Raw genomic sequence first — 11844 nt, forward strand, 5'->3', positions numbered from 1 at the left:
CGATGCGGCAACCGTGCGTTCGATCCGCCATTCCAAACAATCGGTGCGCTACGTGCCCTCCTCCTCCGTGCAGCAGGGTGCATCTGGTCGCGGCAGGTCGCGGAGGCACCGCCGTGCTGCGACGACGACGATAGGCGTCGCGCTGCGCTGCGGACGGACAGAGCGACGGACTACGCGCGGCGACGCGCTGGCCGTAAGGCGGTGCGCGAGAGTCGACGTGACGTCGCGACGAAGGCGAGTCGCCGGTTCGCGCTGCTAGAAGAAGGAAGAAGCGATAGGATGATTACTACTGCCACTACCATCGCTGCTGTCGGAAGGAAACGTATGGTCGGTCCCGGCGCACTACGCTGCCCCGTTGTTCACGCGTGATCGTAGCCAGGAGCCTGTTGTACAGTGTGGATGATAATAGTGTGCCGTTCGTTGACGCGAGTGTGTCTACCGCTTTCGCTCGCCCTCTATCTCTCTACGGTTGAGCGTGCGCCCGTCTAATTCGCCCGTGAGTGCTCGGTGTCTGTCCGTCTGTCCGTGTTTCTCGCGTGTCTCCTCGCTACGGACACTCTCCTCTTCCTCGACCACCGATCGATGTGCCGTCGTACTCTTGTGGCAATATCGCATCGCGTTGCGAGAGGATTGCGGCGAACGCAGGAGAAAAGGAACATACGTGTGCGTGCACACATAGACGCGTGCCGACGGCAACGTCTCGCGTATCCCGAGGCACTCTCCTCTCTGCCCTCTCCCTGCCGTTTCTCTACCTACCCGCCCTACCTCCCATGCCCTTCGTCTCTCTCCCTTTCTTTCCTTCTTCTTCCCTTCCCTCTGTCCCAGGACGATCGGTGGGTACGACCATAGAATGCACGACGACACCGGCGCGGTCGTCGTAGCCATCGTACTCCCTACGCCGAGGCGATCGACAGAGTGAGAAGGATACAAAGAGCGTGGTGTGGGCTTCTCGTTCAGTGCGAGGTAGCCGTGTGAGAATATGGAGATCGAAGCGAAGCAACGTAGCAGCCAGAAGAACCGACGACGGGAGCGGGCGCAGCGTATGCTGGCGCAAAGGGAGAGTCTGGCGACCGCGAAGCAGCAGCAACAGTCGCAGCAGTCGCGGCAGCGTCCGAACGACGAGGAGGACAGCGGCGAGGACGAGGACCCCGCCGGCGGCGGCCTCGGTCTCGCCAAGACCGGTCATCCGCGAGACGGCCACCACTCGAGACCGCCCAGGCCACCGCGACCCCCGAGGCCCCGCAAGAAGTCTTCCCTCGCGGCCGCCAACCAGAAGGAGCCTCTCTTCGAGGAGGAAATTATCGACGGGTTCGCCATGCTCGCCTTCCGCACCTACGAGGAACTCGAGGTGAGAAGTTATGAGATCAAAAATGCACGCTTCCTCCCCTCCATAGACCGTGACCTCTGGCCACCTGTGATAAATTCTTAGCTTTGCAGTATCGGAACAATAATGAGAGAGAGAGAGAGAGGTTATTGCACGCGTGTGCTGCTCGTCTTCCGCTTTTCCCGGATGGCAGCCAAGTATTGACGGAATCTAGGCTTCGCAACGTCATTCTAGTGTGAATCTCCGCTCGTTTCGAATTAATCGTGCACTCATTCATAAGTACAACGGGAGGTGATATTCTATTAATAGCGCTCGCGTGTGGAATTGCATCATTTTCCAACGATCTTTCTCTCTCTCTCTCTCTCTCTCTCTCGCTTCCTGACGTTACGAAACAATCGTTGAGTTGAAATTCGAATTTCACTTTTGTTGACTAAGACTGAATGTTATCTTTATTTCTCGAATCCCTGTGCACAATTTTACTTTAAAACATTTATCAACCACGACCGGTTTTTTTTTCTTTTCTAACAAACGGTCGGTCAATTCGAATACCGTTTGCGGTATCTTAAGGCAAGGTCGCGGCAAGGGAAGAAAGGTGCCCTTTAACACGATTCTCTCCTCTATTGCCTTTCACTGGTGGAAATATTTCTGTTATTGTTTGCGAGATATCCCGCTTTTGTCGCGTTTGTCCGCGATGAATAGAACAGTCTGTCGGGAATACCAGGCGTCACACTGCTTCTTTCATTTGTCTAACGCGTTTCGAAGACACACTCGAGGCCAGACGTTATTGCCAAGAGAAACGTGTCGGCCGGATGAAAGCGGATGTATACGACACTCGCGAAACGCAATTGCAATTAGCGGAATTTAGAAATCTCCACTTTGTGGATTACTGCTTTCTCATACGGGATAACTTGAGAACCGCTGGCGCAGATAAGCGGACGCGCGCGCGCGAGCTCTCGTTGAGCCGTATGCTGAACGAGAGAAAAGAAAAGAAAAAAAAGAAAGAGGTACACATCCTATTTCGCAACAAACGGGCTGGATCAAACGGATTAATATCGGTCATTATTTTCCTGCGGGCCGATGCTTCTCGAGTCGGAGAATTACGTCGGAACGCTCTCTCACGGCCCGCTCGCGGTTAGAGCGACGTTGATATAACCGGCCTTTGGAACGCGCCTACGCTGATATCGACGATTGATAATATGATCGTCGTCGTTGTCATCTTCTTGCGCTCTTCTACCTTCTTGCGCCGTAATGCGCGTACCGACTATTTCTTTGCTAGCGCGTGTAACGGTATTCGCGGACTCGTACGGCGAGAAGAGAGCTTTCTTCGCGCGAGCGAGCAGCGAATCCGTTTGCCGTGTACGCGAGGCTGCAAGTTATATTTATACAGGGTGTCCCAAACTAATCTCCCGGTTCCCGTGCAAGTAAAACGGAGAGTCATGTACCATTTTGTAAAATTCGTAATAGTCGAGATTAGTTTGGGACACTCTGTATAAACTTTCTTCCCATCTGTCTCTCGTTCTCTCTTTGCGAGATAAACCCTTATATCATCAAAGGCTTAACTCCGCATATTGTTCCTTTTTTCGTGGCCGGGGAGAAAAAAGATTTCCGGTGGAACTTGGGAAAATTGTTGGAACACTTGCTGGGATAGTGTAAAATCATATATCATCGGGGAGAGTGTAATTTGTGAGGTTTATTTAAAATATAAAAAAGTGGACCTTATATGTCTTGTGTTAATCTATCGTAAATCTCTGGGGATTCTCTTCTATACATATGTGAATTACCTCCTGTATGTATAGTATATGTGTGGTAAAACCACAGCGAGATATATATATATATCTATAATGAAAAATAATAAATCTCTGAAGGTTGATCTTTCGCGGGGCAAACGCGCGACGTATATATCGGATGAAAATTCCGAAGTAAGAAGCGATTGAAAAGTTCAAAAGGACTCTTGCCGCCCCCCCCCCCCCCCNGCGAGGGTAAAGAGTTCGACGCGAGTCGAAGATTACGCGAATATACATTCCGGACATTTCCTGGGAAGAGAAACGAAGAGAGAAAATAAGTCATTCGCAAGAGCTCGTTGATAAGAAATATTGTAAATTGCCCGCCAGGTGAATGCTTATTTTTCGCTATTGACATAAATTTGCATCGCAACGAATCGCGGCCTTGAGAGTGTCGCAACGGTTGCTTTGACGTGATAACTTCGCATATTTTTTATTCGCGTTAAAAAAAATGTTATATATACATCCTTTGTTAATAATTTTTTAACTTCGGGACGAACGTTCGAAAAGTCAGAGTCTTCGAAAGATCATCATCATCAATCATCGATTAAAAAGACTACGCAATAACGTCTTGCTCTTTCGCGGAGTGACAAAACAGAACTCGCGAGATTAATTAACGCGGGGATAAAACCGGAAGCGCTTTATTATTATTTTATTGTTGTGTCGTTCTTTTTTTAGCTCTTTCATAAAAGCTGATTACCCAGTTGTAACAAACTCTCCGTAAAACTCGTCCGCATACATACATCGCCGCATCAGGGGAGGGTCAGGAGAGTTTTATTCTCCCGAAGAGCAATTCTCGGTAGTAAAATTTGCGACGTACATCGAGAGCAACACTTAATAGGCAACACTTAATGAGCACTCAATTGAGAATTTTATTCTCCGAGAGCGATCCTCAATAATATCCCTCTCTCTCTCTCTCTCTCTCTCTCTCGCTATCTCAAGAGTGCACTTCGCCTCTAATCCCTATAGACATCGCGAGGCGCCGGATTCTTCTCCCGTTCCAAATTCGCCGGCATCGAACCGTGTCGTGTGCACTCACCGTTCAGATCGGCTAATTCCGATCGGCAATTTTCTATGCGCTTGATATTCATCACAACTATAATTACTAGTTTCAACTATGTTAATGCTGTCGACATTAAACCATTAAGCGGAATAATTATTGCTCAGTGGAAAAGCATGCCTTTACGTGCAATTACAGCCGAATAACAGCGATTATGCTCGCTCTCCGCTAAGCAAACTTGATTGATTAGCTGTTACTTGCCCTTTTCTCTTTCTCTCTTTGTTCTTCTTCGGTATAAGGTAAAGGTGTAATTTTGTTTTCTTCTTTTGATCGAGATGTATGACCGACAAATATGACTCGCGTTTCCTACCACGAACAATTTATCGACGACCGTCGTTTATCAACGAGAGGAGAGAGGAAAACGCATGTCCGACACGAATTCATTCAAACGTCGGTCGTGGTATCAGTCTCGCATTTGTGCTTATCTCGTCGTCGGTACGTATTTTATTTGCAGATCGATTACAATGACGGAGATAGAGGGGGGAGGCGGAAAGTATCTCGCGTTAATGTATCGCGGCGTAACTTTCTACATTCGCTCACGTCACTTTGTACGACGCGCGTTACCGCAGGAGAACCGAAGTAAAAGTTATTTGGTTAATTGCGCGGCCGAGTCCGCCGCGTGATTTATCGACGCGCGAGATTATTATTTCTCGCGGGAACGGTAAAAACTTGACGCACGCCGCGCTTTAAATCCGCAAATTAACTCGAAGACACGCCGCGTAATTACGCGGACGCCTTTATCGTGATTTATCGCGGCCGGAAAGTTGCGTCTTTTATTGTTCGGTCCGGCCGAGCGCGAGCTGCCTCGTTAACGCCGCTTAATGTCTTCCCTTTTGCTTATCGAAGAAATTGCCGTTGCGATTTCGACAAATTCAATTCGACCGATGTTTCGCGTAAATACCGGCCGATTCTCCCATCGAGGTTTAATCTGAGAGTAATGCCTTGAAATGACATCATAGATCTTTTCAGGCTTATATCACGAGAAAGCTGATAAAAGTCGCAATTTTTTTCGCATTTTTTTTCAAGTCTTTTTTTATTTATTTTGTTCTTTGTTGTTTCCAGGAAATCAATTATCTCGTTGGATTAGACCGACGGTATTATGGATCAAACTTTTTTCTGAATATTAGAGGAATTGGAGTATAATGTTTTGCTCAAAATGTGGAAGAGGGGGTAAAGGAAAGAAAATGCATGTAAACCTAACATGTCAGAGTTAACAACGCCCGACCGGATGCTTTCTTTTTCAAGCCCGGATTATCTTTCCTCGAATAATTACAGCCAATGATTAAGTTTCGCCCGCTTCTATTTTATTTCTGAGTCGCCAGTCCGAGAACGACGCGAATTAATCTTGCATAATTTTCCCCAGTGTCGGCCGAGAACGGTAATAAAATGACGATTTGTTTTACAAATTGGCAACTTCCATCGCGACGCTTCCGATATAAGGTGACCGTCGCGACTCGCTCACTGATTAAGACTGCTTATTTGTTAACGTGAAATTACACACGCGCTTTCTTATTCGCGTGCGTACCGTTTGCTTCATTCGAAAATATCCTTACACGTGCTCCTCGCCGTTTCTCATGCCGCCAGCCTTCTTCCTTTTTTATTTCAAGTAGTAATAACACAAAATGAGTTTTTTTAAGAATTGATTGAAAATTGCGCTATGATTAAATATGAATCAATTATTGACAATTAGATTGACCATTCGAAATATTCGCAATTAAAGATGACATTTTTATGCCATTCCTTAAGGTTCTATTTTTAATTTCTATTTTTAATTTCTTCTAAACCACTTTAGGATTTTAATGACAAACTAATGTGATATTAAGGACTGATATAGAGACATTTCGGAATTATCAACCGTTTTGTTTCGAAAATACTGCGGTATAAAGTTCATAACTTATACTCGAAATACATTGAGCACTTATATATCAACTTCGTTTGAAATTATTATTTAGATAATGAAATGTATAGGGACATAATTTTGCTTGATAAATACTTGATCGATCAATGACCTCCTTGAATGCGTTACTGAAAACATGACATTCGGCGATACATTAACCTTAATGACGAGCATAAGGGTCTTCTTTCGTATCGATGTGGGAGCGCCGATGGTTTATCTATCAAGGTTACCTCGTGTTTATGACGACAGTACTCTCGCGCTCGAATCTGCAGGTGGCTTCGCCTGTTGCAACCCTTCGCTCTCTCTATCCCATACACGCTGCAGACGGTAAAAATGTAACCCGCATTTATAGCGCGCGAGCGTTATACCGATTAGCGCAAGGTGGCTCTCGCGGTTGCGTCAATTTTCATGTAACCGAGAAACCCTGCGGGGCGACGCGCGCGAGAATTCATTTCGGAAAACACACTTCGAATTATACGTGGAATATCCCTACAAGGACAAAAAGGCGAAGAAGCGTCCATTGATCGAATTTCAAATATTAACAAACGCGGACAAACCAAATATACCTGAAAGTGATCGTTTCGATCTTCATTAAGGTGGAATTATTCTGGCTTATTATAAATTAACGACGGAGGGAGAGAACGTGTTACTCGAGGTGGAGAATATTCTCTCCCGCGGTTTGTGCTCTCTTCTTCTCGTTAATTCGCGTTACCGATTATCTCGTTCCGTCTACCTATCAAAATCCACCTATCGATAGCTGATGGATGGGTTCACGCGACTCACCGTTCGTAGTTTCGTATTTTGCAAAAAGCGAATTTATCTCCGGGCGGCTGTTTTACGGGTCGAAATACGTATCACCATGGATATATAACCGCTCATTACCATAATCATTACGCTCGCTCGCGCGAGCGAGCAACGCTTGTTTATGCAACCGGCGTCGGTGCGTGAATTTATCGCCACGTGAAGCTTCTTTTGCCTTCTTCGCGCGAACGAGCGCTCGTGTCACGATCGAAGGACACGTGACGAAGTCGAAGAAACGCGCGGACGTTTCTTTGCGGCGTCGTACGTATAATTATAGCGCAGCGGCGGAATACACGGGACGCCGTCGTTGTGGATAATTCACCGCCGAAATCCGTCGCGGATCTATAATTTACACGGATCGACCTAGTTGTTATTTATCGCGCGAAATATTTTTCGGGGAATTAACTGCGAGCGTGTCATGTTAAACGCCGGGTTCTTTTGCTTTGTGCGAGCGGTGGCAGTATCCGATGTAGCACGGAATGTTTTCCGATCTCTCTCCGGCCGGCTACCGACCGTCCTTGCACGCGTAGCGTAGCGCTGAAAAACATGCGATGGCACCTTTTGACGCCGGTGAAGCGCGAAACGCGACGTTATTGTTGTCGCGCGACTGACGGAACGAGGCAGAACTTGGAGCGCGTGAACGCGAATCCGCCGATCGTGCGCTACCACCGAGTCTCTTGAGTCACCTTTTCCTGATGAGTCACTACAAAATTCGTCCAAAATGGCTCACTATAGTCATTTATTTTCATGAGCTGCCAGTAAATTTGTAAAATATAGACGTTCCATGCGAAACTTAGATAACTGAATTTTTTTCTGTTATTTTAACACAATGAATATGTCAATATAACGTATATTTATATACTTTTTAACATATTTCCATTTTAAAATAACACAAAAATTTCAGTGAATCTACTATGTATACATACTATTTATACATATATCTTTTACTATGTACATACAATACGCGATATGATGTGTTTCATGAATTAAATTTTTATTCACTATATAATAAAAATTAACATGACAAAATAATTTCACGCACATTTATTCTCCATATGTTCAATATGACCACCGTTCTGTCTGTTAACTTCTTGCACGCAAACTATGACATTGTTGCTCACTCATCGATAACAATTCTCAGCTGATGTTGTTTTGAATTTCTCGGACGACACTTTCGATTCGTGTGTGATTTAATATCGATTTCCTGATCGTTTTGGATGTGGACGGAACTGGCCTTCAAATAATCTTGACGTAAACCCCCGTGACTTCTCAAAAAAAAAAAAAAGTACCTTTTTCGGAAAATCCCCAAACAATAATGGAACTGAAAGAATTATTCATTGAGGCTGATAACGAGATAACAGAAGATATGTGCCGACGAGTGATCAGTAATGTTTGTGTACAAGAAATTACTAGACAGAGCACAGGTTGCATTGAGCATGTGCGTTATAAAAAATAAATCTCCATGAAATTGTTTTTCTTTCATGTTTATTTCTCATACTGTACAGTGAATAAAGACTTTACTACACTTTACTCATGGAATAAACAATGGATCATATCGTCCGTCACTCTGTGTATTATTGCTGTCTCTCTTAACAAAACTGTGCCGGAAGTGTACTTGTATCGTTCATGCCTTTGGTCTTGTTATAAATTTCCAATCCGTACTATGAGAAGAACTCGTTATATGTTAAGTTATCCAAAAATAAACCTGAAATGGTAAGTGTTATTTTTTCCGCTTAAATGGCCTTAGCCTCAGAATTTGACAAAAAAATGTTACTTTTGATCACTATTTTGGTGTCTGAGAGATTACTTTTTATTATCTTTTCTGCCAAGAAGCAATCACTATTTCACTTTTTTGTTCCGATGACCAGATGTCAGAGTCGAATATATGTTCCAGTGTGAAATTTCTCACGGACCTGTAAACGTCAAAGAGTGGTCGGGAAGTTAGGAGAGATTCGGTCACGACGTTCTGGCTTTTCTTAATTAAAAGCGCCGTGAAGTTTCCCTGGGCAACGCGGGCTGTAATCTGTTGCCAATTAAATAGAAACGATTACAGGCTGAGGAGTGAGAAAGAGAAGGGGGGAAGAGAGCGTAGCCAATGAATTACATCAGTGCAACTTTTTATTAGAAGCGCTATATGTTATCGCGAGCGTTTGCAATTGGAAGACTCTTCTCTTTCTTCCTCTTTCGTCTACTCTTCGCGACGATCGATCTTATCTTTGTCGTCCGGGAAGAATTCGATCCCGTGTTAAAAATTATTTCCTTCCCTCTGCCGTCGATGGTGACCTTGGTTTTCTTATTTGTCGATATGGGAATAAAGTATCATATGCGTGCGAACGACCTTGCGAGCGAGCGAGCGAGCGAAAATTTTTTTCCGCTAAACCTTCCGACGCCGATTTGCGAAATTTTTCGGAGAGTGTCGTTCGGATTGCGTTTGGCGTATCGGATATCAAAGGCGCATTTCGCTGCAACGTATCCTTTTGCATTCGTCATCGATGCGGCGGTGGTAGAAAGAGAGAGAGAGGAGTAGGGGGAGGGGGGGGTTCTTTTGATATCTCTGATCCTGTCGGAATGCAAACTTCGACCTCGTCGTCGTCATTGCCAGCTGCCGATTCTCACGGGTCTCTTTCGTCGTCGCGTTTCCTTCTTTTCCTTCATTTATTCCTCGGTAAGCCGCAGGGTTATTGTGCACAGACCTAGGGTGTGCGGAGAGGGGATCGTTCGTTTCATTTTCAGAAAAATACCTTAGACGTGCATTAAAATATATGCGTAATTATGTTGCGTTTGGAGCGTTATGAATTTCTAGCGTGGCGCGCAGACGGACGTCGTGATTTTCGACGTATTCCCCTTCGCTAATTAATATTCGCAATTAATGACACGCAATTTAGCGCTCAACATTCGAACGTATGTATAATATAAAAGCTGAAAAAATCACTCGGTTTATGCGATACACCATTTGCAGAGGCATGTGAGCCGGATATCGTGCGCACACGCGGACACGCATCTTACACGGGATATAAGCCGCTTTGGAATTATAGGATCGATGGCAAAATTTTTTTTGTTTTGTACGATCATATATATATATATATATATATAAAATTTGTTTATTTCTTCTCGTCGATCCGTCGCGATTATCACATATGGTTCGCAATTCGTCATAGACCATTCTATTTTCCTTTCACACCTACGTACGCGCGATACTGCGATTTTTATATAGTTTACACAATAATTCGACGAATATTCAAGTCACATCACACAACAATCCGTTTCGCAAAATCTCGTGCAACAAACCACGCGACATTGTACATGGACGCGAAATAAAGGAAAAAAAAAACAACGATTGCCAGGCGAGATCGACTAAATTGAATTGAATTTTTAACGCCGTTTTTTTTTTTTTTCCTCGAAAACCCAGCGTCGCGCGCGCAGAGGGAGAAAAAAAAGACTTATCCCACGCTTTCCGTGCATATTTTCTTTTTTTAACCAAGGACCGCCTCACTTCAAATTCTATCGTGATTCCATAGTCACGCGCGCTCACAGCAAGCTCGACGAGCGCGACAAACCGGTGAAGCCACCTTTGTAAAACGCGAAAGTCTTCTCGGAATGGGACGGTTATTTATAATATCGACTCGGCTAAAATTGTTTCGCCCTTCCGCACGCGCGCGCCGAGGGGAACGCAGCGCGGGAGGCCCCGACGTGCTCTCACTCCCTCTCTCTTTCTCTATGAATAGAGAATACTATCGCGGACTTACCTATTAAATTGTCCGCAAACTACGTTATATATACGGGGAACGCACTCGTACTGCGAGTGCACGCGGACGTTGGCCGAGTAAGCGTGTTGATCAAAGTATATCGATCGGATTGTTCGTCGCAATGTCGTTTCTCTTAGAAAAGAAGTCAAAGATGTCAGGCAATCGATAACCGTCGTCGGCCTATTGTGGGTTTCATGATGAGGTCAGTACCACTAACAAATTAGTCTGCGTTGTGTGAGAAACGCTGATATTACCTCTGCCATGTGTCATCGGAATTTAAAAAAGCAAAAGAAAGAGATGGAAATAGAGAAAGAAGCAAGTTCAATTATTTATCTCGGGCGAATTCCATTTACGGTATCGTTATCGACAGAATGTTGGGACGAGTTTATGAATTAACGATGTGACGAGATGTATCTTAATTAATGATTCAACGAAAAATTCCAATAGCTCTCGTTATTATATCGTCAGACGTATTGAATGCCAAATTAGCGATAATGCCATTATTGTTATATTGATATTCGCGGAAATGTTGGATACGATATAAATTCATAGATGCGCGGCAGGGGGAATGCGATTTAATTTACGCGTAATTATGCTCGCGTCGCGGACAAGTAAGATTTAGAACGCAAACAGATCGATATGTGTAATACGCGCGTATCAACGTTACAGCTCCTCTCGTCGTCATATTATATTACCCACCGAGGTAGAAATATTTCTCATTTTCCTTATTTCGAGGAACAGCGAGGAGGTTTATGAAAGCACTCAATGGAAAAACTCGGTTACTCCACCATCTACGTACATTTTGTTACATATATAGTTTAGAAATGAAAAAAAAATAAAGAAAACTCTCTAACGCTCGATAAAGTCACTTATCGAGCTCGCGTTATCAAAACGGATTGGAGCGCAAGAGGATCGCCGATTGCAAATCAAACGGTCGATATGCTTGCAAGTAAACTATCGTGCACGCAACCGATATGGGATAAGCATCGGAGAAAGAGAGAGAGAGAACGCTGATAAGGCCCGCGACATCTCGAATGCCAACGGAAGAGCTTCAAATGACTTCGTTTCGGAAGATGGCGGCCAATGTCTCGCGGCTTTCTCAGAGAACGACCGAATGTCTCGAAACTTTCGTATCGTCCGAACAAGTCGGAGTCTCTTGTTGCGAGATAGAGGGAATGAAACACAGAGAGAGCGCAAGCAATCTGCGGGGGGGAGGGGGGGGGGACTTCGGGTTC

The 11844-nt window shown here is 44.8% G+C and overlaps 1 protein-coding gene across 6 annotated transcripts in view; it reads left to right on the forward strand.

Annotated features, from left to right (window-relative positions):
• Positions 1-6: 6 nt before the first annotated feature.
• The window catches only part of LOC106741076 (fibrosin-1-like protein), a 30640-nt gene continuing 18802 nt past the window's right edge, over positions 7-11844 (forward strand). For all 6 annotated transcript variants that reach the window (XM_014612699.1, XM_014612702.1, XM_014612700.1 and 3 more), the window contains exon 1: positions 7-1348. In XM_014612699.1, the coding sequence (XP_014468185.1) occupies positions 980-1348 (369 nt within the window). In that variant the 5' untranslated portion in view covers positions 7-979. The remainder of the gene's footprint in view (positions 1349-11844) is intronic.

Source organism: Dinoponera quadriceps, unplaced genomic scaffold (genome assembly GCF_001313825.1).
Source record: "Dinoponera quadriceps isolate SergipeBrazil2010 unplaced genomic scaffold, ASM131382v1 scaffold367, whole genome shotgun sequence".
Classification (NCBI taxonomy): domain Eukaryota; kingdom Metazoa; phylum Arthropoda; class Insecta; order Hymenoptera; family Formicidae; genus Dinoponera; species Dinoponera quadriceps.